The sequence below is a fragment of the Oscarella lobularis genome, chromosome 5 (assembly GCF_947507565.1).
Source record: "Oscarella lobularis chromosome 5, ooOscLobu1.1, whole genome shotgun sequence".
NCBI classification, from domain to species: Eukaryota; Metazoa; Porifera; class Homoscleromorpha; order Homosclerophorida; family Oscarellidae; genus Oscarella; species Oscarella lobularis.
The window spans coordinates 1,657,883-1,685,843 of NC_089179.1; the positions used below are offsets into that span (position 1 = coordinate 1,657,883).

The window sequence follows — 27,961 nt, forward strand, 5'->3', positions numbered from 1 at the left end:
AGGTAAAATGACCCTATTGCTTCCGTGTCAAGACACGTGAGCGAATGCGCGTGCGCTACCTATCGGCCATCGGGTGCTTCGTTCTCGCGAATCCGTCGATTTCGAGTCAATCCTTTGCTTGCTCGATTTGCAAAGCGGTCATCTGTCTTACTTGAATCATGGCTCCGCGAAAGGGAAAGGAAAAGAAGCCAGAAGTCGTTCAACTTGGCCCTCAGGTAGACGTTAGCACCGTCGCGTGAGACGTCCGTCGCGATCCCTCGCCTTAGGTGGCCGAAGGAGAAAACGTCTTCGGCGTCGCGCACATATTCGCCTCATTCAACGACACGTTCGTTCACGTAACGGACCTCTCCGGACGGTAAGAAAGGCCCCAAACACGCGCTCGCGCGGCGAACGTCTCATTCCCTCTCCGCAGGGAAACCATATCGCGCGTTACGGGAGGCATGAAAGTCAAAGCCGATCGAGACGAGGTAGCCAAGCCAATCGCTATCGCGTTCGCATTTTTCTCTATCTTCGTGTTTAGGCGTCCCCGTATGCCGCCATGTTGGCTGCACAAGACGTCGCGGCGCGATGCAAAGAGATGGGCATCACCGCCTTGCACGTAAAACTTAGAGCGACCGGCGGAACTCGGTGCGAGCGAAAAATTCAGTCTCTCTTTTTCTTTTCATTTTTCAAATTTGAAATTTTTAGATCGAAGACGCCGGGACCCGGGGCTCAGTCCGCCCTTCGCGCTTTGGCGCGAACTGGAATGAAAATCGGTCGCATAGAGGACGTGACGCCGATTCCGTCCGACAGCACTCGCAGAAAGGGAGGACGTCGCGGCCGACGTCTATAGTGGGGAGAAAAAAACACAGTGCAAGTGAGTGCATGGATGTTTGACTGTATAATCCGGGACCCAATAAAAGAAGCAAGAAATAGAAAAAATAGTCCTGTATACATGGCATGTACCAGACTGGTAAGTCATCGCGTGTTCGTGTGTAACTGTTACTTTTTCTTTTGTTCCTGTCGGGGTTTGAGCTTCTTGCGCGCGTTGTCGTCCTTCGCTTGCGCTAGCAGGGGAAAATAAGACAGGTATGAGCTCGTTGTTCCTAATCCCAGACTATAAAGTTCAGGAAGGGTCGACGCTCGCCGTCGGGTTAACGGAAGGAGACTGTCATTGGACGCCGGTCCTCTTTGCTCGCCGCCTCTACCAATTCCCCGCGTAGGAAACGGGTCGTTGGCATCGTCGTCATCGTCTTCCTCGTCGTCCTCCGCCTTCTTCTCAATGTTGAATCTCACGTGTGGAGCGGGGCCTGCAGCAATTGACGTCGACGACTTCTCTGCCGTTCTGTTGTCCTTTCTCGACTCGGTGAGAACGTCATTGTCACCCCCGTCGCCTAGTAGTTTTCCACTCCTGTCGCCTTTTGACCTTTGTAGAGGTGGGAGCCTACCAAACGGCTTCATAATTCCCTTTGGCTTTGCAGAGGTGCCGGCACCGTCTTCTAGACTATTACTGCCTATTCCTTCCATTTCTGTGCCTCCTTTACCTCCTGTATTTCCTCTATCTTTTGTTCTTGTTGTTGACGTGAGTTCATTTTCTGCAGTGGCGAAACTGTTCTCCCCAGCACGACTGCCGCCAGATTGACTCTTCTCTCCCTGGGCTCCTGTCAGAATGTTGACACTGTCGGCACCGTCACCGTGTGTACCGCCACGAGATTTAAGCCGTGAATTTGACGACAATGACGACCGGTTTCCGGATGCCCCAAGATAATCGTTTCTTTTGACATCTGCGAGGGCACCGCCTCCTCCTCCAGCATCCATTTTTCCGTCATCGCTTTCCAGCTTATCTCGCCCTCGTCCAACTCCGCTTGAATTAGCACCATTGACATTTTTATCATCATCATCATCATCATTTGACCGATTTTCTCCTTTGTTTGCCCAACCACTGTCACCGTTCTCGGTGCACTTTTCACAGTCGTCACCGCCGGACACCAGCGACTTCGTACGTCGTTGCACTGAAGAGCCGTATCCGTTGCCGCTCATTGTCGTCGAATCTATTTCATCGTCTTCGTCAACGGCGGCAAGTTCGCTTTCTGCAGTGTTCCGGCGGCCTCTTCGACTTTGCCGTCTTCCGGTTCCTGTTCCGCCGACGACGTCGTCCTCGTCGTCGTCTTTGCCGTCGCCACCATCGCTCCTTTTAGTAGTCCCTTGAAGCCTGTCATTACCAAAGTTACCTCCGACTCTGGCGGCTGGCTGTTTTCTCTCGTATCTCTCAAGCACTCGTTCGAATTGAGCCGTCGTAGGTCGTGCTTTGCGATTGGCTCGATTGCCCATCATTGCGGTGAACTGTTTTCGCAGCCAGTCCAACTTCTCCGCTTTATTCTGCAAAAAAAAAGAGAGAAAATAAATAGACGTTTATTTGAAAATCTCCGCCGAGTCGTCGAACCACAAGATGTATCGGAATCTGTCTGATGATCAGCACGTTTCGAAGTTTTCTACTCCAATAGCTGTCCGGATCGAATTCTGCCATTATTTCTTCCCATTCGTCGTCGTCGCTACTTCCGCCATCCGACTCGCTCTCGTCGCCGCCGTCCAGCCAACCGCCGACGACCGGACGCGGCGGCACTCCGGGATAAACGCGTCGTTTTAGCGGATCGTTGTAGACGGGAGATCGAACGACCGTGTTATCGCATCGACTCAACGGCGCCGACTTGACGCGTCGCCGCGGTTGAATGGACTGCTTACGTCGATTCCAAGTTTCGTCGGGAGACCCATAGGAAGACGGCAGAGTCGTTAGAAGCGCTCTACGACGTTCGGATTGCAGTGCGGGAAGAGCAGAAGAAATTCTATTACTCGAACCCCATCGAGGTTTATCCACAGTGAGACTAGTTTTCTACGTGAAAGAGATCATTCGACGTCGGCGTTGCGATTATATAAGAGTGCCGTACTCGGCCCTGAGACGAAGCCGTCAGCGGTCGAGACATGGACAATGCCCGCGAAAGAATCAGTCTCACGTGAGAGATCTGTGCGATAGTAGAGGCACGCGCTGACGTGGAGAAAAACAAGTGGAAAATTTCGTTTTTACGTTGGAAATTCGTTAGAAGTCTGCTTCGATTGTGCCGCCGTCGGTGTCGTCATTAAATCGGATGCGTCGCAATTGAACCCCGTTTGCTTTGGCTGTGGAAGTGATAGGCTCTTCAGGAACGGTCCAGCTTTGTTCGTCTTCAAAGAGCTGATCTTCGTCGTCTTCGAGTGTATCAAGACACGGAATCAATGCCAAAAGACCTATAACGACATCGATCGACTATAACCGTTTACTCTTCTGCTTCGAATACCTGTCAAGAGTCCTCCCACGATAGCGATACCAAGAGTCGATCCGAGAGCGGCGAGTTGAAACAGGGCTTGCGCGCTTTGCGATCGTCCGTCGCCGGCCTCGACGTTCCATCCGAGCGCTTGGAGTCGCACCAGTTCGCTGTCGGACGCATTCGACGGCGCTATCGCGGGAAAAATTTCCCAGAACGTTTCGCCGTAGCGCATGCTGTCGACGGTAACGATGGAAATCATTGCGCCGACCGCGCCAATGATACCGGGCATTCCGTGGAGATTGTGAACGCCGCACGTGTCGTGAATTTTCCACTTGCGCGTGATAGCGGGCTGTATGAACGCGTAGCCGAGCACGGTGATCGTTCCGGCGAATGCACCGACGAGCAGGGCGCCCCACGGTTCGATCATGAAATCCGCCGTGTTGCCGATTGCCACGCCGCCGGCTAGGGTCGCGTATTGCACGTGGACCATTTCGAATTTTCCGTGTCGATTCGTCAACTGGGAGAAGACAAAGGCGGCGAGAACGCTCGCCGAGAGCGAGTAGTACGTGTTGACGACGGCGCGATGTCGTGCCGAGCCGGCGCCGGCCGTCAGCAAGGCTCCGTTGAAACTCGGCCAATATATCCACAAGAAAATGGTTCCTGAGAACGAAATTCACTTTTGCGCACGGTCAAGTGAAGATGGATTACCGATGAGAGCGAGCTGATCCGAATGATAGGTCGACCCTTCCTTGGTGTCGCCCTTTCGAACTTTACTCTTGTCTAAAATGAAAGCGACGGCTAAGCCGAAGTAGGCTCCAAACGTGTGGACGAATATCGAATTGCCGGCATCGACAGCCTAGAAGCAGGGATTGTCATAGGCGAACTTCGTCTGCCCTCCCCATACCTTGAGATAATGTGTGCCGACCATAAAGGAAATTCCGTAGAATATCACTTCGAAGAATGCAATGAAAATCAGCTGCCCGGCCGTCACTTTACCTAGGACGGCACCGAACGTTATCATGACGGCTGCTGCAGTGAAATCGGCCTCAATCAAACTAAATATGAACTATAAATATTTTCGTGAGATCAATCGAATTTGGTTTCCTACGTCTTGATGTCGATTTCGACGTCTTTTTCGAAACCGTCCGGAGCCAAGGCAAAGAAACCATTTACAAGTGTCGCCCACTGTATCACAAACGCTCCGACGAGAAAGTTATAGCCAATACTGCTGAAACCGTGCCGTTTCAAAAACGTCATGAGAAAACCGAATCCGATGAACATCATGACGTGGACGTCTTGAAAATTCGGATAATGGAACTCGACGTCATTGGGTGCCTTTGGCTTCGGTTGACGAGTGAACGTGAGGGTCGTATCGTTACCGTTCGACCCCGCCTCCTCCGTTTCGTACGGCGTTTGGACGGATCGGCTACGGTATTGCGTGAAGACGGCGAAGAGTGCGATGAAAATCGCCTCGAAGAAGACGAGCAAGATGGCGAACTTTCGCTTGGCAAAGTACGCTGCCATGACGACGTTGACGATCGGAGGGAAGACAAGGCGTTTTCAACTGCGAGGCGTGCGCATGTAAAAACGCGTGGGTGCACCAAGGGGGGGGAACACTTCGCATCAACATTGTATAGCAAGCGATTCGTGCGCGCGAATGATCAATACAACAGCAGCAGAAATCAAAGTGGAGTGGAAAGAACACAAAGAATTCAAATCCATCTATCAATTGGTCATGCAGTCTACTACACGGAGCTCTGGGCCGAATTCACGTGAACGTAGCGCGTTTTTAGAGTGCTATTCTCCATGTGACGTCTGACGACTGCCTGAATGTCATACGTCAATTCTTCGGGCACTTCCCAGTTCTGTTCGTCTTCAAAGAGCCGATCGTCCTCGTCGGGAACAGGGCCGAGACAGGGAAGCATGGCAAGACAACCTGAAGGAACCTCTTTATTATTCATTGCCTCCATGGACTATTATACTCCTCACCAGCCACAGCTCCGCCGATTATAGCCAAAGCCAACGTGACACCCAGAGTAGCCAGCTGATAGACGGCCTGAACGGAAGCCGATCGTCCATCGCCCGTCTCTATCTCCCATCCAGCGTGATGCAGTTCAATTAGCGCCGTTTGGTTTATCGGCGCTCGAGCTCCAAAGACCTCGTACAGGCCGTTTCCGTACTTGTCGTCGTCGACAACAATAATTGCTATCATAGCCGCAATGGCCCCGAAAACGCCGGGCATGCCGTGGAGATTGTGGACGCCGCACGTGTCGTGAATGCGAAGTCGTTTCAGAATGAACGGCTGGATGTAGACGTAGCCGACGACGCTGATGCATCCGGCCAAGAAGCCGACGAGCGACGCGCCCCAAATTCCAACGACAAAATTCGCTGCGTTACCAATGGCAACGCCACCTGCAAGCGTCGCATTTTGCACGTGAACCATTTCGAATTTTCCGCGCTTGTTGAGAAGCTGCGACACGATGAAGGACGAGGCGACCGACGCGGCGAGAGAGAAATAGGTATTGACGACGGCTCGATGGCGAACCGAATGCGTTGCCAGGGCGCCGTTGAAACTGGGCCAGAACATCCAGAGAAAAATGGTACCTGTGAGGAGGAGAAAAAAATCGAGTGACTGTGTGAAGACCATATATCACTGGATGTCAATAACCAATCATCGAAAAGACGTCGGAGTGATAGACAGACGACTCTTTCTCCTGTCCCTCCTGGGCGCGTTTCTTGCTCAGGACTCCGGCGAGCGAGAGTCCGAAGTAGGCGCCGAACGAGTGAATGAGCATCGACCCGCCAATATCGACCGCCTAATCAAAATGTAGGTATGTGGGGGGCGTGGAGAGGGCGTGTCCGAGTACGTGAAAATAATGCTCGCCGATCATGACGTTCAAGCCGTAGAAAATGACCTCGACGAAAGCGACGACGAGCAGCTGCGACGGACTGATCTTGCCGAGAACGGCGCCGAATGTGATCATGACGGCGGCCGCCGCAAAATCGGACAGGATCAAACTAAAGAGAAGCTCGATAAACACAAACGGGCGCGTCCGGTTCACAGTAAAGTGTTAGATTACCTTTGTATATCGACTTCCAACTCGTCGAATCCGTGCGGCACGAGTGCGAAGAAGCCGTTGGCCAGCGTCGCCCACTGTATGACGAATGCGCCGAGGAGAAAGTTGACGCCGACGCTGCTGAAGCTGTAGCGCTTGAGGAAGGTCATGAGAAAACCGAAGCCGATGAACATCATGACGTGAACGTCCTGGAAGACGGCGTAGTAGTCGTCGATGTAGTTGGCCGACGGTCTCGGAAATCTTCCCGAAGACGACGCATTCGGGTTTCTATCCGGTTCGGCGTTGTCGGATGCCGTCGTTTGGACGAGGCCGTCCTGCGAGCGACCGTAGTTGGCGAATAGGCCGAATAGGACGAGGAATAGGAGTTCGAACGCGCCGAGAAGTAACGCGAAGGTCACTCGCTGCGACATTTAGGCGATTTTTCCTGCTTGACGTGCGAAGGGCGAAAGGGGAAACGTCACGTGATCGTGGGTAGTTAGCGCAGCTTCCGTAATAAGCGAAATTCAATTAGACTATCGCTTCAGTGAAGAAACATAAACAGCTTTTATTCTACTACGATAGCATCTCCGTTTCCAATGGATCGTCATTGGTAAGAAACTCGTAGTAGTCGTCATTGTCGATTAGATGATCGCCTCCCGCGTAGTAGTTTTCAGGCTCGTCGGACAACTCTTCCTCCTCGCTATCAAAGTCTTAAAAGAAAGAGAAAAAAACGTGTTGAGAAGGAAGTAAGGTCGTTCGACGGTCACCTGAGAAAATCTCCTCGTTGTCACGCGCAGAAGTGACAAAGAAGACCTCGAGACCACTGCTTCGTTCTGCGAGCCTTTCGAGCTCTTTTCTTCCTCGCTCGCTGAAAGACATTTCACTGACAGTCACCTCGAGTTTATGAGGAGTCGTTGCAGCTGAAGTGCGAGCGAGCAAGCTGTCGACCAGCCTATCGCCAATACTGTCGCAACCGCTCACGTTCAGGTTCTCCAGTCTGGTGCACTCGCTCACAATGCGGGAAAGACCTAAATTGGCGCATAGAAAAGAAAGAAGGGGGCGTGCAAGTCTCACTTGCTGATGTCAAAAAATGACAATGTTTAGCAGATAGCGTCCGTAGCGATTCCAGACACGCCAGTTCAATACAAGAAGCATCCGTCAACTGATAGAACACCGTGTTCGATGATGAGTTAAATAAACAAGGCAGGGTGTCTCACGGAAGTAACCAAGCTGATGTTTAGCGATTCCAACAGAAAGCAGTTGCTCAGACACTTGACGCCGTCATCTGTGACGTTTCTACACTGACTTACATCCAACGTACTAGAAAGAAGAGTCAGTTCAGTTGTCAATCTGCCACGCCTTTCTCTTACCGAAGCAAGCGACAATAGAACGCAATAACCGAAAGCCAACAATCGTCAACTGCGTCATTTCGACTTACGTTGAGTTCCACCTGAGAGATTCATAATACAAAGCGGAAGACAAGGGCCACTCGACTGACGTGTACCAAATTTGGAAGACGTTTTAATTCAATAAATCTCACTAACAAGGTACGAAAACGTTTCCATGAGGCATACAGTAAATTCAAAACGTAATACCTTTAGGGCAATTACTCATCTTGAGGTGTGTGAGTGGGAACTTGAGAAAGACGTATAGGGCACCATTAATTAAAGCAAAACTATTTAGGTACCTTTACTATTTCCCTAGCAGCGCTATCGGTCAGTTGAACGCAACCAGACACATCAACGCGAGTCAGCGCGCAACCTGCTCTATTTAAAAATTGAAACGCATCATCCGTTACCTGAAGCAAGACAAAAAAAGGTGGGCTCTGCAGTTCTAATCCAGTACGACTACTTTGTGACATTGTGATAGCAAGACAGTCGTAAGATTGGGTCCAGCAACAAAAAAGCACTAGTGTAAGTCATTTCAAACTGATCTACTCTGTACAGAACGTCTTGTACCTTGCCGGTGAATTTCATGCAGCCTTCAAAATCGATAACGCGCAGGTTAGGACACCTGCGAAAGATCCACCAAAGGCTATTAAATTAGAGAAGTTGTACGCAAAAAATCTAAGACGATCAAACGAGTACTGTAACGAACCATTTCTCTCCCGCAGAAAAACATCGTCGGAGTCGAACTACCTGTCATCAAAGAAGCATGATGCAACACAAATATGTGACGTTGCGTTGGGCCACCTCCAGTTTCTTGCAATTTTCCACGAGAAACTTTACCGATTGGACCGTGACGGATACTCCGGATAAATCGAGCTCCTCGAGACTTTTGCACGTATTGCCTGCAAGACCGAATAAAGGCATTTCGCAAACTATTATAACCTAAATCTTTTTTTTTGACTAGCCTATCACGAGGAGACAGTAGTCAGTCAGGCATCTAGAACACGACGACAGATCGAGAATCTTCAGTCCTCTGCACCCACGTTTCACAACAATCGAGTCAAAGATCTTGTCCGTCAGAACTAAAGAAATGCGAATGAGCAGAGAACGCGCACGCACGTGTTACACTCACCGCCTTGGGAAAGACTAAAACTATTGCGAAAGTTGAGACGAGACTTTGATTTCCAAAGACACAAGGCGAGTGATCTCCAACGCTTGCAGACTACAATAGAAAATCAAGCAAGGTGAACCTGCCTAACTAACTAGACACCTAAGTGCAGACCTCTCTCTAAACAAATAATTTCTCTTATGTCGAGATAGGAAAAAATAGAGAGAAGCACGTCGTCATTCAGCGGAACGTCACTGTCATCAGACAGCTGTAAGGAAAACGGCGATTCGTCATTCTCCAGATCTTCATTTGTTATTTTCTTGAGTGCAGCTCGTCGTGACATTTCAGCAGCGGAAACGTTCATCTTCCTTTAGGATAATGATTCGCTGACACTACGCCTTCTTATCTTCCGTTTTACCTGCCGTCCAATTCGAGTTGCTCGGGTGACGCAGCCAAGGCGCGCCGAACCGATTCTTTATCATAGAACGCCACAAAACCGAATCTAAAATATATTCAAAGTTCTCAAAGACGGCAGTCGACTAATCTTACCCCTTGGATACACCGGATCTGCGTTTCTTGATAATGCAAGCGCGTTGAACCGAGCCAAAAGACGAAAAGAATTTTTTCAAGGAATGAAAATCAACCTTTTCGACGTCAAAAAAATCAAATTCAAAGAGTCAGACTATCTACCGTACGGAGTAGCTGATGTTGCCAACAAATATTCGCGACGACTCGACGTGCTTTTGGGAACGACTTCCGGCGATCCTCTCACGTTTTCTACGACGAGGATCGTGGGAGAGGTCGCGCGTACGAGGTACGGCTTCCGCTCGGTGGAGAATTCCGGTTCTCGACGCGGCGCCCTCGCTGACCAAGCTAAGACCACTTTTTTCTGAGTTCAAATTGAGCTGCTTTAGTTTCTGCAGGCCTCGTGTCGTCATTATTTACGTGGCGACGCGCGTTACAGTGTACGGGAATCCACATCAATGCGTGCGACGATATTTTTGAGGATATTTTTTGAGGACTGTTATGATATGAAATGGCCGCCTTTCATCGCCGTTGCGGACAGAATATTCGGCTGACGAAAGAGAACACGGTCGCGCGTCGCGTGGATAGCTACAACCAAGGCGTAGTGTACAGCGCCGAACCGCTCGAGTTAGGGGAAGTCTTCTCCGTTCGAATCGACGAAAAGGAAGGCGGATGGGCCGGCGGCTTTGTAAGGAAGATGTTCGGGGAGGAATGCCTACCTTTTGGGAGGTTATAGAAGATAAATACTGTAGGGTGATCGCTAATATAAATAAATAAATAAATAAATAAATTAGAACGCGTCTTCCTTTACAAAAAACGATACCAAATGGTTAGAAGTTCATTATTTGTACGCCATTGTTATAGTTCTAATTCCTGATTAATTAATTAAATCAATGTTTGGGGTTCCTATCAAGCAAAGGATCGTACTTATAATCTCTCCTTTTCAGAGCATGGGTGTATGTACCTGGGATCCGGAAGTGACGGCCGTGCCCAGCGGCGTATTGTACAACACTCGGAAAGACCTCTGGGTTCTCTCCGGCAGTACATTGCATCACAATCGCGAAGAATCCAACTACTCTAACGTTCACCTCGAGGCATTGAGTCCCGGCGACGTCGTCGGAGTCACGGTGACCGGCGACGGAGAGCTTCACTTCATTGTTAACGGAGACGATAAGGGAGCGGCTGCCTATGGTTTGCCCGTCGACGCGTCCATGTGGATGATAGGGGATATATACGGCCAATCGAAGCAGATCACCGCGGAAGTAGATTCTTCATCTCGTAAGCGCTTAGGAATTAGTGCACAACTACACGTGTGTGCGAGGTTTTTATATGTAGGAGATTTGGTTATGGCTGAAGACTTGGCCGAAGAGGTCGAGGAAGCGGAGGCGGAGGCGGAGGCCGGCAGTAGTCAGTCCATGCTGCACGTTCAAGTACCGCACAACGTCTTTGGCAGTTCCGGTGTCTTTCAAATTCCCGTTCACATGGCTGGGCCAGTTGTTGGCGGCGGCGGCGGCGGCGGCGGCGCCGTTAGCGGTGGTGTTAGCTCCTTGGCAATATCCGCGCCTCCTCCGTCGTTGGCAAAATCAAAAACGTCGAAGACTCGCAAAAAGCTCAAGGCAAAAGACGAAGGAGTGACGGGCTGACACGCGCACGCGAGTGATAAGAAAAGAAAAATCGTTACGATTATTTTCCAAATGCTGCACGTGTTATTGCACGTGCACTGCTAAAATAGAAACATCGGGCTCAATAGCCAATCAACAACGTGCACCACGTGTACCATGGCGTTTCTTGCGACGAAACTCGTTCTTTTCGCGGCTCTAATCGTCGTTGCCGAATCGGCAGCGAAAAGATCCGTTTTACAATTCGAGTTGCTCGAGTGATGCAGCCAAGGCGCGCCGAACCGATTCTTTATCATAAAACGTCACAAAACCGAATCTAAAATATATTCAAAGTTCTCAAAGAGGGCAGTCGACTAACCTTACCCCTTGGATACACCGGATCTGCGTTTCTTGATAATGCAAGCGCGTTAAACCGAGCCAAAAGACGAAAAGAATTTTTTCAACGAATGAAAATCAACCTTTTCGGCGTCAAAAAAATTAAATTCAAAGAGTCAGACTATCTACCGGGCGCCCTCGCTGACCAAGCTAAGACCACTTTTTCTGAGTTCAAATTGTGCTGCTTTAGTTTCTGTAGGCCTCGTGTCGTCATTATTTACGTGGCGACGCGCGTTAGTGTACGGGAATCGATATCAATGCGACGATATTTTTGAGGACTGTTATGATATGAAATGGCCGCCTTTCATCGCCGTTGCGGACAGAATATTCGGCTGACGAAAGAGAACACGGTCGCGCGTCGCGTGGATAGCTACAACCGAGGCGTAGTGTACAGCGCCGAACCGCTCGAGTTAGGGGAAGTCTTCTCCGTTCGAATCGACGAAAAGGAAGGCGGATGGGCCGGCGGCTTTGTAAGGAAGATGTTCGGGGAGGAATGCCTACCTTTTGGGAGGTTATAGGAGATAAATAGGGTGATCGCTAATATAAATAAATAAATAAATTAGAACGCGTCTTCCTTTACATAAAAACTATACCAATGGTTAGAAGTTCATTAATTGCACGTCATTGTTATAGTTCTAATTCCTGATTAATTAATTAATTTGATGTTCGGGATTACTATCAAGCAAAGGATTGTACTTATAATCTCTCCTTTTAGAGAATGGGTGTATGTACCTGTGATCCGGAAGTGACGGCCGTGCCCAGCGGCGTATTGGACGTGTACAATCAGGAAGACCACTGGGTTCTCTCCGGCAGTACATTGCATCACAATCGCGAAGAATCCAACTACTCTAACGTTCACCTCGAGGCATTGAGTCCCGGCGACGTCGTCGGAGTCACGGTGACCGGCGACGGAGAGCTTCACTTCATTGTTAACGGAGACGATAAGGGAGCGGCTGCCTATGGTTTGCCCGTCGACGCGTCCATGTGGATGATAGGGGATATATACGGCCAATCGAAGCAGATCACCGCGGAAGTAGATTCTTCATCTCGTAAGCGCTTAGGAATTAGTGCACAACTACACGTGTGTGCGAGGTTTTTATATGTAGGAGATTTGGTTATGGCTGAAGACTTGGCCGAAGAGGTCGAGGAAGCGGAGGCGGAGGCGGAGGCCGGCAGTAGTCAGTCCATGCTGCACGTTCAAGTACCGCACAATGTCTTTGGCAGTTCTGGCGTCTTTCAAATTCCCGTTCACATGGCTGGGCCGGTTGTTGTTGGCGGCGGCGGCGGCGCCGTTAGCGGTGGTGTTAGCTCGTTGGCAAAATCCGCGCGGCCGCCTCCTCCGCCGTCGGCAAAATCAAAAACGTCGAAGACTCGCAAAAAGCCCAAGGCAAAAGACGGCGATCCGTACTTATTCGAAGGAGTGACGGGCTGACGCGCACGCGAGTGATAAGAAAAGAAAAATCGTTACGATTATTTTCCAAATGCTGCACGTGTTATTGCACGTGCACTGCTAAAATAGAAATAGAAACATCGGGCTCAATAGCCAATCAACGTGTACCACGTGTACCATGGCGTCTCTTGCGACGAAACTCGTTCTTTTCGCGGCTCTAGTCGTCGTTGCCGAATCGGCAGCGAAAGGATCCGTTAATTTAGACACGCTGACGTTCGATAAGGTCAGTCGTAGTGCGTTTTGATCGAACGTTGCTTCGCTAGCCCGCTTTATGCAGATCGTCGGCGCTCACGACGTCGTACTCGTCAAATTCGACAAGCAGTATCCATACGGCGACAAGGAGGAGGAATTCAAGACGTTCGCGCAACGCGGAGCGACGAATAAGGCGCTTATCGTCGCCGAAGTGGGCGTATCAGGTAATCTCGCGACAAAACGTCCCATTCACCATCCTCTTACTCGTCGCAGAGTACGGCGAGAAGGAGAACGAAGCGCTTCGAGAACGATATGCGATTAATAAGGACGACTATCCCGTCTATCGGCTCTTTTTGAAGGGAAACGTCGCGACGCCGATCGAATACGACGGCGACAAGTCGGCGGACGATCTCACGCGCTTCGTCAAGCAACAAGCGGGCCTGTGGATCGGCTTGCCCGGCTGCTTGGAACGATTCGACGTTCTCGCGAGCCGATTCGCTTCCGCGTCGGGCGACGAACGATCGGGAATCGTCGCCGAAGCGACGACGGCGCTCGAAAGCGTCGTCGACGACGAGGAGAAAAAGACGGCGTCGATTTACGTGAAATTGATGGGGAAGATCGTCGAGAAAGGCGTCGAGTACGTCGATAGCGAAAGAAAGCGCGTCAAGGGGCTGGCTGACGGTAAACTGAGCAAGGAAAAGAAGGATATGTTCAAACTGCGACTCAACATTCTGTCGTCGTTTCTGCCGGCGACCGGAGACGCCGGCGCCCCCAAGGAGGAGTTATGAGACAAAAGCAACGAAGGTGTGTTGTCTTTGCTGGTTCCGTATAATGCTATGTGTGAGATTTTGTTGTGGATGGAATTCGATTGACAGCCCAGAGATAGGGAAGTCCTAAATGAGCGATCGAGCGAAGGTGAGTCCACTCCTTATGTGTGCATCCGATTGGAGTTCAAATGACAGTGAAAGAAGGGGTCATAAAAGTCTCTAGATTTCTTTACTCGTTTTCCCTCTATTCAAGTACGTTCACTCCCTTTCTTTTAGCAAACTTAGTAGTACGTTAACTATTCGTCTTTTGCATCCGTCTTTTTTTCTTCGTCAGATGCCTTCGATTTGGATGGTTCGTCGGGCGTCTTTGAATCTGACGGTTCGTCAGGCGTTTTTGAATCTGACGGTTTATCAGGCGTATTTGAATCTGATTCAGACGACGTTTCCTTTTTCTCGTCGTCCTTTGACGTCGACTCCTTTTCCTCTTTCTCTTTTACAGTCATCTTTTCAAGTTCTTTTGTCACATCATCAGCAGCAGCAGCAGCAGAGGACGAAGGCGATTTTAGCTGTTTTTGACAGTCAACGAATGCGGCTTTGAATTTCTGCGCATCTAAAGAAAAGAAGACATTCCATGATGGACGACAAATAGGCTCTCATCTCCTTTCCCTCACTTTCAGCATTGCCAAATCGAATTGCCAACAACTCAGGCCTAGGAGTTTCTTCAGCAAAATCAGCAGGCACGTTCCACACCCACGCGCGATCGCTGCCGACATTCGGTTTCAATTCCATATCTGTCGTAACTAAAAGGGTGCCGGTTACCACACCCCCACACGCGGAATTTCCTCTTTTCTTACTCAAGTGGTTCGCACACACTTTCAACGTCTTGTCTCGTCGCATTACGAGACGAAACTTGTTCGTTTGCTTGTGCTTCAGGATTTTGACTTCGCCTACACCGCGTTCCTTCCATTCGCCCGCTTCGCTTTCGGTCGTGTAGCGATACAGCTTCGCTCGGCTAAATCGGTGAGCTTAGATTGAACGAGACTCGCTGTTGCAGGCCGTACATTTTAAAGATTTCGTTCTCGTCTTCTTCGAGCGTTTTCACTTCGACGTCGGCCAAGTGAACGAGCGGTTCGAAGTGAGGTTCTGGGTTCTGGGTCTCCTCTTCGGGCTGGTGAGAGCGTTCGACTAGGGTTGCTTCTGCCATTTAGGACAGGATGGCTTTAGAAATCACGGATCGGCTAAACGCGAAAATATTCTCCCGCTTTCGAGTCTGCGCACTTGGGCGCTGCGAGAGACGCGACATGGACGTGCCGGAATCCGACCAATCTGCCGGCGTAAAGGTCTCAACGGAGCACAAGTAGTTCTGTTGAGTGCGCTAGCTTCATCTTCAGGGCGTCAAACTCAAAGAGGGCCTGAAAATGGACGAAGTGGCGTCCGAAAGCGGTTGCTTGTTCGACACCGAGTGGGACAACGCCTCTTCGGAAGATCACACCGTTCAATTCGATCCGGAAGACGTATTGAAACAGGACAACTACGATTGCCTCGACGACGAAGACGTAAAAACGAGAGAAACTAATCACAAATTATGTAGTTCACGCGTATTTTTTAGGACGGCTTGGTGAGCGCCTTCGATTTCCAGGCGAACACTTTTTTCTATTTGTATTCATGCCCTGCAGCGTCCGTTTGAGCGAATTTCTAAGAGCATGTCTCCCGTGGATGGCACAAAGGGCGGTGTCAAGAAAAAAGTTCTCAGGGAGGGCGTGGGCTCAATCGTGCCACAAGGAGCGACAGTTCGAGGCAAGTATCAGATAGACGTATAGTCCTAATCTCTGCTACGAGTCCAAGTCTACTACACTCTTGAATAGACTTGATTCACAGCTGAGTTTTTATAAGTGATAGTTAGTTAGTGTGATAATTAGGGAATGTCACAGTTGGGTCAATAACAGGTTTTTTTCCTGTAAAGTCTTATCACTGTTTCTTACAGTTCACTACAACGGCTATTTGGAGAATGACGCAGAGCCGTTTGACTCAACTAGGCTGCGTGGTCCTCCGCAGCGGATGAAATTGGGAGGAGGTAATGTTTACGCTGTTTTGTGGGGGGTTTTGCCTTTGTATTCGTCTCGGGATCAGTTGGGTTTGGCGTGCCTTAATGTCGTAACAGATTCAAGGGAGCGGCACGCATCTTATATAGTGCTAAGCTTTCACCCACACATCATCTCCCTTCTGATCCTGAGAAGGACCGGATCTGCGGGAGTACACGTGCACAGACCTTTTATAATTTCGAGATGACCTTAAAATGTTGGTTGCTTTATTGACTATTGTTGTCAATGCGTGTATTGTAAAGCAACAGGCGGGATCCCTGTCGTCTAATCAACGCTGAATCTTTTCTTGAGCAAAGGAGAAGTTTTGCCTTATCAGACCGCTTTTTTTCATTCTAGGCATGATACTTGGTTTTGACATGGCATTGACTACCATGAGAAAATCAGAGGTTTCTCAGTTCCTTATTCATCCCGAGTGGGCATTCGGAGCAATGGGATGTCCTCCTAGAGTTCCTGGCAACGCAACGCGTATGTTCACGTCACTAGTTTCAGGCTTCCTAAAACTAAGTAGATCTGTTTTAGTTCTGTTTGAAATTGAGCTTGTAAGCTTTTCGAGCACTGTCACTGCTGAAGAAATAGACGAGACATTTGCAGAGGTAATCAAATATACTCATTGTATTGTATTGCTCTGACACTATGACCTGCCAAGGATGCCTGGCGTAGTTCCAGTATAGCCCACCTCGTTAAAGTGTCTATGTCGGAAAGACAGGTATGTATTCCGTAATTGATTTTTAAAGAGAGAAAACTTATGATGTCTTTAGGCCGGTAATGAATTCTTTAGTCAAGGTCAATATCAGCTGGCAATGACGAGATACGAGAAGGTAGAATTAAGAGAATTGACCTAAATTTAACCTTGCTCTTTTCCTTCTCCTAGTGCATTGGTTTTCTTGAGAAAGCGTCGATGAAAGACGAAGCCGAGGAAAAGATGTGGCGCGAGGAATTGATCAAGCTCTATCTCAACGTCGCCGTATGTTGCATCAGAAAGCGAATTGGACCCAAAGCAATCACCTATTGCAATAAAGTAAGCATATGCACAGACTTCTCAGAAAAAAACAGTGCTCATTTTTCTTCTCTGAAAAGGTTAGAGATCTTGACAGACGCAATGCAAAGGCCTACTTTTGTCAGGGCCAGGTAGCTTACACTTCAATTCATTATTGTTTATGCTATACCGTGGGCTCCCCCGGTAGGCTTACCGTATACTAGGGGAGTTCTACAAGGCCAGAAACATGTGTTTGGAAGCAGCTAGACTGAAGCCTAATAGTGCAGAAATTCGTCAAGAACTCGCGCTCATTAACAAGTCAGTTTTCGGTTTCAAATCTAGAACTTGGTTTTGAACTTACCTATAGGAAGAAAACTGAAATGAAAGAAGTGGAGACCGGAATTTGTAGGAAAATGCTAGGCTCATGGAAAATCGAGCCTCAGTGCCAAGAAGATGGTAAGATCCTGAACTTTGGGAATTTTGATTTTTATGTAGAACCTTCTTGCTGATAGTTGTGTCCACTAAAGAGGCCAAATCGTCTGCTTCTGACGGGGAATTGGCTGCTACTGCTCAAGAACAGCGAGAGTATGATTGCCGTTAGGTTAGGACGTTGGGGGAAACTTGTGTTTCTTAGGGCGCTCGAGGCTGAGTCCACGGGAGCTGATGTTAAGATTTATTCCGGCGGGACTCTGTCGCAGCCCCAGTTGGCTGGCTTCCAGAAAGGAGTCGAGGAGCTTGGGCTCACTACTGAGTTTACTCAGGTTAGTCTCATTACTGTATTGAAGCTAACCTTGGTTACTGTTTTACCAAAGACGATTCCTGAGGAACTCGAAATGTTTTTCAAAAACTAACGACTCCACGCCTTTGCTTTGAAGTGGAGTCTCAACGAGTTTATGATTCAAGAGGTATTTGGTTTGAGAATTAAAAGTCTATTTAACGTAAAAAAAGTTGACTATCAAAGTTTATTTGTTCAAGAGTTGTGTTTAATTTAAAAAAGGACCCCGAAGAGAGCTATTAGTGCAGGACAGATATCATGTTCTCCATGCAATCTGTCTTTATTGATTTCGTTCAAAAAGTTCCCAAAAATAAAAGAAAATCAAAGTTGTGTGTACGTTTTTATATATTGCATTTTTTACTGAGCAGATCGAACGATGGGCGACGGTATCATCTCCTCAAGGCTCTCGCCTTTCTCCAACGTCTTCTCCATCTGGACGAGCAACTTGACGCCGTCGATAACCATCTGCACCAATTCGACTTCGGACCATCCCAAACGATCGGCATTGGAAACGTCGAAGACGCCGCCTTCGGACGCCGTATCGACGCCGCCCGTGCCGCGTTTCTGAAGACGCAAATTTCCCAGCACCTCATCGAATCGTTCGTGCGCGGAGAGCAGCGGCAATTTCACGTGAACGCCGGCGCGCAAACCCGTGCCAAGATTCGACGGGCACGTAAGTACGTAGCCTAGACGCTCGTTCCACATGAACTCGCGTCCGCGCGCCTTGATCGACTCCTCGACGCGTCGCAATCCGTCGCAGAAGCGCGCGAACACGGCGCGCATGTCGCCGCCGTTCTGCATCGCTATGACACGCATGTGATCCTCCTCGTTGATCCAAACGAGAAAGTTTTTCGCCGCGTTGTGCCATATGCCGCGCGCGTCCGGCCAATCGCGCGCCATGCCGGCGCTCGTCAGAAGCGGCGACACGGGCTTGTCGAAGAGAAAATGATCGGCAATCAAGTGCTCCTGCTCCGTCGTCGTCATCGTCGCCAGCGGATAATAGTGACCGGTGAAGTCGCCGTCCAATTCCGACAGCGCGTCGACGACGATCGCCTCCACGCGTCGTCGTTCGGCGCGGCTGCACTTCGGTGGCAGCGAGAGGCCGCGAATCGAGCGGCCCGTGCGTACGCGCGAGCTGAGGACGTAGTGCGGGTCGAGATCGTTTTCGTCGCCGCCGATCAGTTTGTCGGCGTTTAAGTCCGTTCGATGGGCGTCTGTCTTTTGAAAGCCGCCGTGGCGACTTTCGATGATCGGGTCGAGCAGGTCGGCGAAGACGTCGTACGTTTCTTCGTCGCCGGCGACGGCGCCGACGGTCATGATGAATGGATGACCGGGATTGTCGACGCCTGTTTGAATTACTTCGTCGAGAGTGAATCCGCTCGGCGTCGAAACGTCGCGCAGTCGTGCGTAGATGTCTTCTGTCAGGGCGCGAGCCATGTGGTTGTTGTGCTTCGATAGGTTGGGGTAGTCGGCCGAAGGAGGAAAGCGCTTTCGTGCCGCCGACATTTTTCTGTTTCTCGTGTTTGTGACGTCACAAATCAAAATTAATTAAATCGGAAGTAAGACAGGCTTACTTTTTATGTTGGAACGACAACCAAAGCGACCCTTTGTTATAGGTCCACGACTGAGTTGGCATTTGATTGGAAGATCAAATGGGAAGAGGGAAGATTTCGTGCGCTCGCGCGCGCGCGCGCGCGCTAAGGACACGTGAAGAAAGACCATATCTCATCGTACTCATCGTATCGAACATCAAAAAAAGGTAGGCGACGAAACAGCTAGGCGACACGGGACAAACAGGCAAGCGACTGCATCAGTAACTAGTTACCCGCAAACAACGCCAGCGTACTCACTAGGAGAGCAATTGTGGGTTCCCCAACCCCTGAAAGAGCAATCCTGTAGTTGCTGTTCATTTCCATTGCACTGCACGTCGTCCATCCGTATTTCAATGGACGCAGTGTTGCCAAACGCAGATCCTGTTGTATAGCGTTCAGCCCTTGTAAAACCCAATTGTCGACAAACGACGTGCGCGTCACTGAGATCCCAACCGTCGTCACAAACTCTTCCCCACTCGTTGTTGTGATACACCTCGACGTGACCCTCATTGCCTCTAGATCCACCAACGAGTCTAATACCACCTCTACCTCCGCAGATGACTCCGGCAACGTAACTGGAACTGCAGCTTCCTTTTTTCCAGGACGAGAACCGACAGCGGCTAAGAGTTGTCTCGCTTCCACTGCATGTCACGTCATTCATCCACATTGACTGCGACGCTGTGCCAAATCTTCCTTTAGTTGCAGAAGGTGATGTCACTAAAAACCCGAGCTCTCTGCACACAACGACTGCGGCTTTTGAATCCCAGTTGCTGTCACACACGCCTCCCCATGACCCGTCATAGAAAATCTCAACTCGGCCCGCGAGTGGATAACCGTCGCCAACAAGCCTAAGTGGTAATTTGTTGCACACTATTCCCGCATCTTCATCGTGAGAGCAGCGATGTAACCCCCAACCAGGAAAACGGCATTGTGCAAGGCTATTCTCTTCTCCTGTACAAGAGACTTCTTCCATCCAGATAGGTCCCGTTCCGCGTCCATAATACGATTGACTCCGGTATATTTTTGCTGGTCCAAATCCCAATTCAAGACAAGCGACAGTCGCATCTTCTATTTCCCAGTTGTCATCGCAGATTGTACCCCACTGTCCTTTGTGTAGGATCTCAATTCGTCCTTCTTCTGGAACGGAGCCTCCAACAAGACGCAGGTTTGAAACGCAATCAACTGCAATACTACGACTGGAAGAGTCAGAATGGCAATTGCCTTGGGCGCAGCTGTCTAACTCCGTCTCGTTTCCGTTACACAGAAAGCCTGACGACAATACTTCTTGTGAGGTCTCAATGATCTTTGAACTCTTTGCTCTGTAATATCCCAACTGTTGGCAAGCAACGTCACCAACGTGGACATTGTGCGCATTCCATCTGTTTTCACAAATTGCTTTCCAAGTTCCGTTGTGAAGGATTTCAACACTACCACTATTTGGAGCAAGCCCGTCGACGAGTCGAATGTTTTCGGCACACACGACAGTGGCAATGCGGCGGTGGTGCAAACAGTCATGTTTTCCCCAGCCACTAAACTCACAGTCTGCAAGACTTGCTTCAGTTCCATTGCAAGCCAGCTTGTCCATTAGCACTGTTTCAGAATTGTGTCCTGATAGTTCAGTAGTGTTGTAAGACACGGCTCTATAATACCCCAACTGCCGGCAGGCAACATGCGCATCGTTCAAGTCCCAGCCCCGACTGCACAGTCTACCCCAAACGCCTTCATGCTGCGCCTCAATGATTCCTTCATTCGCTCTCATCCCATCAACTAGCCTGATGCCTGAAACGCAGATCACTCCTGCCTGACGACCACAGTAGCGTTTCTTTTGTATATTAAAAGAGCAGTCAGCAAAATCGGACTCGTCTCCTGTGCACTGAATATTTTCTAATGTCAAATGCTCCGTTTGTAGATCGTCTGGAAACGAACCGCCAAAGTACTCCTTCGCTTTTTCATATCCAAGCTGTCGACAGACGACCTGAGCGTCATTCATATCCCAATAATCGTCGCAAACGGCGTGCCAGACACCGCTAAGCAGCACTTCAACACGACCCTCTTCAATCGAAGACCCTCCAACAAGCCGAATGTCAGCGAAGCAAGTGATCTCCACGTCGTTTTCATGAGTGCAAGCAGGCTCGCGGACACCCCAGCCCGGAAACTTACATTCGTCCAGTCGATTTTCGACACCCGTGCAAGCGAGACTGCTCATCCAGATCCTGTCGGACTCGCTGCCCGGCTCAGAAGCGCGTCCCGTCTGTTTAGCTCCGTGGAATCCCAACTGCCTGCACGCTACGTGCGCGTCAGGTAAACCCCAGCCTTTGTCGCATACTGTGCCCCATTTTCCGTTGCGAAGAACCTCGACTCTACCTTCCTCGGGACGCAGTCCGCCGACAAGTCGAATGTCTCCCGTGCAGACGACACCCACGTCTTGACTGTGATTGCACTGGTGAATTCCCCATCCACCGAACGAACACTCGGACAAGTCGGATTCGGTGCCGCTGCAGCGCAAACCGTCCATCCAGATGGCTCCCGAACCCTCGCCGAAATGAGCACCCTTCGTGGCAGCTGTTGCACCGCTGTAGCCGCGATTCATCTGACGACAGGCGACGGCGGCGTCGGCAATATCCCAGTCGTTGTCGCAAATCGTTCCCCAGACACCGTTTCGAAGGAGTTCAACTCGACCTTCCCATTCTGTCGAGCCACCGACCAGTCGCATTTGAGACCTCGCTGCGGCTAGATATATGCATTCGCCTTTTGGCCCCCTTCGACCCCGTCGACCTATTGACCCTCTCGCACCCTCTTCTCCGCGATCGCCCTTGTCGCCTTTCGGTCCTTGAAGACCGCTAGGACCCTGTTCTCCCTTCTGTCCGGCAGCACAGAATTCACCGGGTTGACAGCGTTTTGCTACCTCCTGCAGAATGTAGCTAGCAAAACCACTGACGCCTGGGTCACCAGTATGTCGGGAAAATCGTTTCTTGTTTGAAATGATCTGATCGGGAGGGAGGGGCATCGACTGCGGCATATCGTCCCTGATGAGTTGCATGCATCAAGTCGCGGTGGTCGCTTTTCAAGAGATTCATCTCAGATTCGAGCTGCGCTTTGCTTTGTTTTAGTTGGTGCAAGCTCTCCTTCATCTCGACGATGGAGACGATGCAGTACACCGTAGTTAGTCCAACCGCAAGAGATATAGATAGACCCAACCACGAGACAACGTGCAATTGGCGGCAGCGAGCGACGTACTCACCAGAGTCTTCTTTTCCTTTCATTCGTTTCTTTCTACTCAAATGAGTAAAGGAGCATAATGTATTGGAAAATTCACGTGACGTAATTATGCACGTTACGGATTATGTGGTAATTAAACAAGTGTAGCATCTTCTCTAGAAGCCGTCATCAACATTATAGCCTCTTCCTCATGGCATTGATTATTTACGTGTACTGATTAATTAAGTCCTTGATCTTCTTCGAACGTTTTATCTCATTAGAATGCTCCGTAGATGACAAAAGGTTTGTTATAGAAGAAAAAGAAAACAACCAGGAGCAAGGAAACACAGACACTAGGGTGCGGATTCAGTCAGATTCAGCTAGAAAAGAAAAGTCTTTCATACTGCTTTCTGATGGAGATCCTGTGGCAATAAGACGCTCTTCATCATCATCATCGGTGATGTCTTGTATTAATTAAAACAGGCCTGTCGAGTTTAGACAAAATGATCCTTTTCAATTTTTTGACTGTTTTGCAAAATGGTGCTGAGGTCAGCGTGAATGTAAAGCGGGTTACATAATGCTACGATGGCCAGCGGTAGCAATTGCTCAAGATACGTCATATTCATTGGGAATAACAGTATAGTGAAAGCAGTCCAGCCAAAGAAAGTAACAATGGCAATTGCAATTAAACGAAAGCCTAGTCCTCCCAAACGATTTGAAACAACTGATTCTCTTGATCGTCTTAGTTTATCTGCTATTATAATGTAAATTCCTGCTGCTGCTCCAATGAGTAAAAAGTGAATTCCAAATGCTATCCCCGCAATTTCTTTAACTACAGAGGGTAGTGTAAAAGTAGTCGCTTTATTAGTTCTTTCTCCATGCAATGCAACTGAGGCCGCGTCCTTCAGAAACGAAGTGATTAGAATGCAGTTTTGAAGCATCACAATAGAAAATGTGGCATTTGTCAAATTTTCTTGAGCGTGGGGAGTTACAGCATACAACGAGGCAATAGATGTGTTGTGGCCAGGGAATTGGTTGGGTGAAAACATTGCTATTCCAAGCCCAAGAGCAACGATCCATCCAATAAAAAGAAAAACAATTATGCATATGTGCGTTAGGCAGCAGCAGCGTCTTTTTCCAAACACCACATTTGCGTAGTAGAAAGCAATCGTATAAGTTATCATGCCAGAAACGAGTATACTCGTACTTTCCATTACTCCGGATACGTGGCACAGTGACGTCATAAGCTCTACTTCGTTTGTAAAATCAAAACCGAGCAAGACCAACTGTACAGATAGAGAAAAATAACCAGTTGGATTCCAATAGGAGATCTGCAGTGGCCAAATTTACGACAAGTAGAGAAGGGATGCTGTTGCGCACTTCTCTGCGTCTCCTGCAACGCCAGATCATGACAGACAGGTTACCCGTAATGATAAGCAAGCAAAATATAAGAAAAAAAGCGCTTTCTGCAGCTGAGAGCTTCACATACGACGTCAAGTAGCTGTCATAGTCGAAGACCGCGTCATCACACACCGTAACCATACTTTCTCCGGATGTACATTCATTTTGCGGATGTGCGCATGTGCGAATTTTTGGAGGAATGTCACCATAGATGTATGATGCCACCCTGATGCCAAAAGATATCTCTCCGCCATTGCCGCAAAAGGAAGGAAACACACGAACTACAGTCTCCCTTCGGGGCCTATACAGTACCTCTCGGGCCCAACGTATAGATATATCTACAACGACACCCTTACATCTTTTTCGAACAGGTAGGCCACGAAACAGCTAGGCGACACGGGACGAATTACGTGGAACAATAGACTGTTTTGCATTATGAACAGGGTCCCCCTTTTAAGGCTACTGTACCCTCTTTCGAACAAACACCCATTCCTTGTCATATCACAGTGTACAACGTATCAAGCATAAAAGGGTACAGACGACACGAGACAACCAGGCCTATAGGCAACTGCATTGGTAGTCTAATACTCACAAACAACACCAGCGTTCTGTTGATACGTTGAGCAACGATAACTGTAACTTCCCCAACCACTGAAAGAGCAATCTTCTAAATTCAGTTCCTTTCCGTTGCACTGTACGTTGTTCATCCACACTCTAATGGAAGTGCTACCAAACGTAGAGTGTGTTGTGTATCGTTCAGCTCTTGTAAAACCCAATTGTCGGCAAACGACGTGCGCGTCGTTGAGATCCCAATAGTCATGACAAACTCTTCCCCATTGGTTACTGTGATACACCTCGACGCGACCTTCATGGGGTCCAGACCCACCAACGAGTCTTATCGTTTCTTTGCAGATAACTCCGGCGACGTAACTGGAACTGCCACAGCTTCCTTCTTTCCAGGACGAAAATTGACAATGGGTAAGAGTTGTCTCGCGCCCATTGCATGTCACGTCATTCATCCACAGTGACTGTGATGCAGTGCCAAATCTCCCTCTGGTTGCGCTAGGTCGCCTAACTAAAATCCCTAGGTCTCCGCAGACGACGTCTGCAGCTTTTATATCCCAGTTACTGTCACACACGCCTCCCCATGATCCGTTATAGAAAATCTCAACTCGGCCCTGGCTTGAATGACTGCCGCCAACAAGCCTGATTCGCGATTTGCTGCACACGATTCCCGCGTCTTCGTCGTGAGAACAGCGATGGATCCCCCAACCAGGAAAACGGCAGTCCGCAAGGCTGCTCTCTTTTCCTGTACACGCAATTTCTTCCATCCAGATAGGTCCCGTTCCACCTCCATAATAGGAATAACCCCGGTATTTCCTCGCTGGCCCGTAGCCTAATTCCAGACACGCGACAGTCGCATCTTCTATGTCCCAGTTGTCGTCGCAGATTGTACCCCACTGTCCTTTGTGTAGGATCTCAATTCGTCCTTCTTCTGGAACGGAGCCTCCAACGAGACGCAGGTTAGAAACGCAATCAACTGCAATAGAACGACTGGAAGAGTCAGAATGACAACTGTCTTGGGCGCAGCTGTCCAACTCCGTCTCGTTTCCGTGACACAGAAAGCCTGACGACAACACCTCTTGTGAGGTCTCAACGATCTTTGAGCTCTTTGCTCTGTAATATCCCAACTGTTGGCAAGCAACGTCACCAACGTAGGCATTGTCCTTATTCCATGTATTTTCGCAAATGGCTTTCCAAGTTCCATTGTGAAGGATTTCAATACTGCCACTATTTGGAGTACGCCCATCGACGAGTCGAATATTGTCAGCACACACGACAGTGGCAATGCGGTTGTGATTCAAACAGTTGTGTTTTCCCCAGCCACCAAACTCACAGTCTGCAAGATTTGGCTCAGTTCCATTGCAAGCCAGCTTGTCCATTAGCACTGTTTCACCTGATAGTTCAGTAGTGTTGTAAGACACGGCGCGATAGTACCCCAACTGCCGGCAGGCAACATGCGCATCGTTCAAGTCCCAGCCCCGACTGCACAGTCTACCCCAGACGTCTCTATGCTTCACCTCAATGATTCCTTCATTCGCTCTCATCCCACCAACTAATCGGATGTCTGAAACGCACGTCACTCCTGCCTGACGACCGCAGTAGCGTTCCTCTTGTACTATAAAAGAGCAGTCAACAAAATCGGACTCGTCTCCTGTACACTGAATATTTTCTAATGTCGACTGTTCTATTTGTAGATCATCTGGAAACGAGGCGCTGAAATACTCCTTGGCTTTTTCATATCCAAGCTGCCTGCAGACGACTTGAGCGTCATTCATATCCCAATTATCGTCGCAAACGGCGTACCAAACACCGCCAAGCAGCACTTCAACGCGACCCTCTTCAGCTGCAGAGCCTCCTACGAGCCGAGTGCCTTCAGCGAAGCAAGTGATCGCCACGTCGTTTTCATGAGTGCAAACATGTTCGCGGACACCCCAGCCCGAAAACGTACATTCGTCCAGTCGATTTTCGACGCCTGCGCAGGTGACATTGCTCATCCAAATCCTATCGGACTCGCTGCCCGGCTCAGAAGCGCGTCCCGTCTGTTTAGCTCCGTGGAATCCCAACTGCCTGCACGCCACGTGCGCATCAGCTAAACCCCAGCCTTTGTCGCATACTGTGCCCCATTTTCCGTTGCGAAGAACCTCGACTCTACCCTCCTCGGGACGCAGTCCGCCGACAAGTCGAATGTCTCCCGCGCAGACGACACCCACGTCTTGACTGTGATTGCACTGGTGAATTCCCCATCCGCCGAACAAACACTCGGACAAGTCGGATTCGGTGCCGCTGCAGTGCAAACCGTCCATCCAGATGGCTCCCGAACCCTCGCCGAAATGAGCGCCGCTCGTGGCAGCAATTGCACCGCTGTAGCCGCGATTCATCTGACGACAGGCGACGGCGGCGTCGGCGATATCCCAGTCATTGTCGCAAATCGTTCCCCAGACACCGTTTCGAAGGAGTTCGACTCGACCTTCCCATTCTGTCGAGCCACCGACCAGTCGCATTTGTGACCCCGCTGCGACTGGATATATGCATTTGCCTTTTGGCCCCCTTCGGCCCCGTTGACCCATTGATCCTCTGGGACCTTCTGGTCCTCTCGCACCCTCTTCTCCGCGATCGCCCTTGTCGCCTTTTGGTCCTTGAAGACCGCTAGGACCCTGTTCTCCCTTCTGTCCGGCAGCGCAGAATTCGCCGGGTTGACAGCGTTTTGCTACCTCCTGCAGAATGTAGGTGACAAAACCACTGACGACTGGATCACCAGTAGTATGTCGGGAAAATCGTTTCTTGTTTGAAATGATCTGGGAGGGAGGGAGGGACATCGACTGGGGCATTTCGTCCCTGATGAGTTGCATTAAGTCGCGGTGGTCACTTTTCAAAAGATTCATCTCAGATTCGAGCTGCTCTTTGCTTTGTTTTAGTTGGTTCAAGCTCTCCTTCATCTCGACAATGGAGACAAAGCAGTACACCGTTGCTATTCCAACCGCGAAGGATATGAATAGACCCAACCACGAGACAACGTGCAATTGGCGGCAGCGGGCGATGTACTCACCAGAGTCCTCTTTTCCTTTCATTCGTTTCTTTCTACTCAAAGGAATTCTATTATGTATAGAAAATTCACGTGATCTGCGAAAAGAAGGTGTACCCGTAATTATGCCACGCTACGCACACATGACGGGCCAAGTGTTAAAAAATAGCATCTTCTCTCGAATCCGCCTTCAACATTAGCTCATCGCTTTGATTACTTACGTTGTATTAACTTTAATTAAGTTCCTAATCTTCTCTTCCAGACGAGCGGACATTTTCTTTATTTGAAAAGTGCTGTAGATGACAAAGTGCTTGTTACAAACGAGAAAAACAAAAACAACCAGGAGTAAGAAAACGTAAACACTTGAGCAGCGGCTTCAGTCAGATTCAGCAAGAGAAGAGTAGTCTTTCATGGTGTTATCTGAAGGAGATTTCGTGGCAATAAGACGCTCTTCATCATTGGTGATGTCTTCTATTGGAACAGGCCTATTGAGTTGAAACAAAATAATCCTTTTGAATTTCTTGACCGTTTTGCAAAATGGTACTGAGGTCAGCGTGAACGTAAGGGGGT

At 49.3% G+C, this 27,961-nt stretch overlaps 13 protein-coding genes across 14 annotated transcripts; 5 read left to right on the forward strand and 8 right to left on the reverse strand.

Moving 5' to 3' along the window:
* The first annotated feature begins 42 nt into the window (after positions 1-42).
* LOC136187517 (small ribosomal subunit protein uS11) lies at positions 43-8,390 on the forward strand. Its single transcript, XM_065975128.1, has 10 exons — positions 43-215; positions 267-355; positions 413-467; positions 521-627; positions 688-1,345; positions 1,581-7,884; positions 7,939-7,957; positions 8,021-8,155; positions 8,207-8,250; positions 8,318-8,390. Exons 1-5 carry the CDS (start codon positions 159-161, stop codon positions 830-832), a joined length of 453 nt encoding a protein of 150 aa, XP_065831200.1. The 5' UTR covers positions 43-158; the 3' UTR covers positions 833-1,345; positions 1,581-7,884; positions 7,939-7,957; positions 8,021-8,155; positions 8,207-8,250; positions 8,318-8,390.
* LOC136187492 (protein qua-1-like) lies at positions 693-3,044 on the reverse strand. The gene is made up of 3 exons (XM_065975095.1): positions 2,925-3,044; positions 2,423-2,869; positions 693-2,358 (listed from the first exon to the last, which is right to left on the reverse strand). Exons 1-3 carry the CDS (start codon positions 2,958-2,960, stop codon positions 982-984), a joined length of 1,860 nt encoding a protein of 619 aa, XP_065831167.1. The 5' UTR covers positions 2,961-3,044; the 3' UTR covers positions 693-981.
* On the reverse strand, positions 2,987-4,849 carry LOC136187499 (ammonium transporter Rh type A-like). Its single transcript, XM_065975105.1, has 5 exons — positions 4,390-4,849; positions 4,186-4,336; positions 3,990-4,137; positions 3,312-3,941; positions 2,987-3,261 (listed from the first exon to the last, which is right to left on the reverse strand). Exons 1-5 carry the CDS (start codon positions 4,803-4,805, stop codon positions 3,074-3,076), a joined length of 1,533 nt encoding a protein of 510 aa, XP_065831177.1. The 5' UTR covers positions 4,806-4,849; the 3' UTR covers positions 2,987-3,073.
* On the reverse strand, positions 4,889-6,822 carry LOC136187501 (ammonium transporter Rh type B-like). The gene is made up of 5 exons (XM_065975108.1): positions 6,362-6,822; positions 6,149-6,299; positions 5,950-6,097; positions 5,271-5,885; positions 4,889-5,217 (listed from the first exon to the last, which is right to left on the reverse strand). Exons 1-5 carry the CDS (start codon positions 6,766-6,768, stop codon positions 5,027-5,029), a joined length of 1,512 nt encoding a protein of 503 aa, XP_065831180.1. The 5' UTR covers positions 6,769-6,822; the 3' UTR covers positions 4,889-5,026.
* Positions 6,878-9,766, reverse strand: LOC136187500 (F-box/LRR-repeat protein 2-like). Its single transcript, XM_065975106.1, has 18 exons — positions 9,529-9,766; positions 9,383-9,477; positions 9,252-9,335; positions 9,008-9,201; positions 8,858-8,947; positions 8,691-8,807; positions 8,530-8,627; positions 8,435-8,475; positions 8,296-8,371; positions 8,189-8,245; positions 8,025-8,135; positions 7,933-7,972; positions 7,842-7,876; positions 7,708-7,787; positions 7,555-7,657; positions 7,412-7,499; positions 7,105-7,365; positions 6,878-7,047 (listed from the first exon to the last, which is right to left on the reverse strand). The coding sequence occupies exons 4-18, from the start codon at positions 9,195-9,197 to the stop codon at positions 6,911-6,913; spliced, it is 1,524 nt and encodes a 507-aa protein (XP_065831178.1). The 5' UTR covers positions 9,198-9,201; positions 9,252-9,335; positions 9,383-9,477; positions 9,529-9,766; the 3' UTR covers positions 6,878-6,910.
* Positions 8,487-11,119, forward strand: LOC136187511 (neuralized-like protein 4). Its single transcript, XM_065975121.1, has 6 exons — positions 8,487-8,620; positions 8,690-8,969; positions 9,046-9,103; positions 9,164-10,046; positions 10,306-10,636; positions 10,694-11,119. Exons 4-6 carry the CDS (start codon positions 9,870-9,872, stop codon positions 10,999-11,001), a joined length of 816 nt encoding a protein of 271 aa, XP_065831193.1. The 5' UTR covers positions 8,487-8,620; positions 8,690-8,969; positions 9,046-9,103; positions 9,164-9,869; the 3' UTR covers positions 11,002-11,119.
* A 470-nt stretch (positions 11,120-11,589) lies between these two features.
* Positions 11,590-12,909, forward strand: LOC136187510 (neuralized-like protein 4). The gene is made up of 3 exons (XM_065975120.1): positions 11,590-11,822; positions 12,068-12,401; positions 12,459-12,909. Exons 1-3 carry the CDS (start codon positions 11,646-11,648, stop codon positions 12,782-12,784), a joined length of 837 nt encoding a protein of 278 aa, XP_065831192.1. The 5' UTR covers positions 11,590-11,645; the 3' UTR covers positions 12,785-12,909.
* On the forward strand, positions 12,867-13,875 carry LOC136187512 (endoplasmic reticulum resident protein 29-like). The gene is made up of 3 exons (XM_065975122.1): positions 12,867-13,025; positions 13,080-13,218; positions 13,268-13,875. Exons 1-3 carry the CDS (start codon positions 12,921-12,923, stop codon positions 13,780-13,782), a joined length of 759 nt encoding a protein of 252 aa, XP_065831194.1. The 5' UTR covers positions 12,867-12,920; the 3' UTR covers positions 13,783-13,875.
* An 87-nt stretch (positions 13,876-13,962) lies between these two features.
* LOC136187513 (ran-specific GTPase-activating protein-like) lies at positions 13,963-15,027 on the reverse strand. Its single transcript, XM_065975123.1, has 4 exons — positions 14,823-15,027; positions 14,616-14,773; positions 14,433-14,561; positions 13,963-14,371 (listed from the first exon to the last, which is right to left on the reverse strand). Exons 1-4 carry the CDS (start codon positions 14,963-14,965, stop codon positions 14,058-14,060), a joined length of 744 nt encoding a protein of 247 aa, XP_065831195.1. The 5' UTR covers positions 14,966-15,027; the 3' UTR covers positions 13,963-14,057.
* A 315-nt stretch (positions 15,028-15,342) lies between these two features.
* On the forward strand, positions 15,343-19,173 carry LOC136187522 (inactive peptidyl-prolyl cis-trans isomerase FKBP6-like). Of its 2 annotated transcripts, XR_010669919.1 has the most exons (15): positions 15,343-15,379; positions 15,438-15,558; positions 15,746-15,835; positions 16,200-16,328; positions 16,383-16,456; positions 16,510-16,569; positions 16,622-16,681; positions 16,735-16,881; positions 16,941-16,991; positions 17,048-17,157; positions 17,207-17,295; positions 17,352-17,424; positions 17,474-17,600; positions 17,652-17,744; positions 17,983-19,173. XR_010669919.1 is itself a non-coding variant. In XM_065975133.1 (14 exons), exons 2-14 carry the CDS (start codon positions 15,465-15,467, stop codon positions 17,688-17,690), a joined length of 1,143 nt encoding a protein of 380 aa, XP_065831205.1. In that variant the 5' UTR covers positions 15,343-15,379; positions 15,438-15,464; the 3' UTR covers positions 17,691-17,957. The 2 variants fall into 2 exon arrangements, 1 of the variants encoding a protein (XP_065831205.1); XM_065975133.1 differs by lacking the exon at positions 17,983-19,173 and having other exon boundaries at positions 17,652-17,957.
* LOC136187521 (creatine kinase B-type-like) lies at positions 17,863-19,156 on the reverse strand. The gene has a single exon (XM_065975132.1). The coding sequence runs from the start codon at positions 19,118-19,120 to the stop codon at positions 17,972-17,974; it is 1,149 nt and encodes a 382-aa protein (XP_065831204.1). The 5' UTR covers positions 19,121-19,156; the 3' UTR covers positions 17,863-17,971.
* A 262-nt stretch (positions 19,174-19,435) lies between the features above and the next one.
* LOC136187338 (scavenger receptor cysteine-rich domain superfamily protein-like) lies at positions 19,436-22,225 on the reverse strand. Its single transcript, XM_065974917.1, has one exon. The coding sequence runs from the start codon at positions 22,223-22,225 to the stop codon at positions 19,436-19,438; it is 2,790 nt and encodes a 929-aa protein (XP_065830989.1).
* Positions 22,226-24,256: 2,031 nt separating this feature from the next.
* LOC136187520 (scavenger receptor cysteine-rich domain superfamily protein-like) lies at positions 24,257-27,455 on the reverse strand. The gene has a single exon (XM_065975131.1). The coding sequence runs from the start codon at positions 27,435-27,437 to the stop codon at positions 24,387-24,389; it is 3,051 nt and encodes a 1,016-aa protein (XP_065831203.1). The 5' UTR covers positions 27,438-27,455; the 3' UTR covers positions 24,257-24,386.
* Between the last annotated feature and the right edge of the window lie 506 nt (positions 27,456-27,961).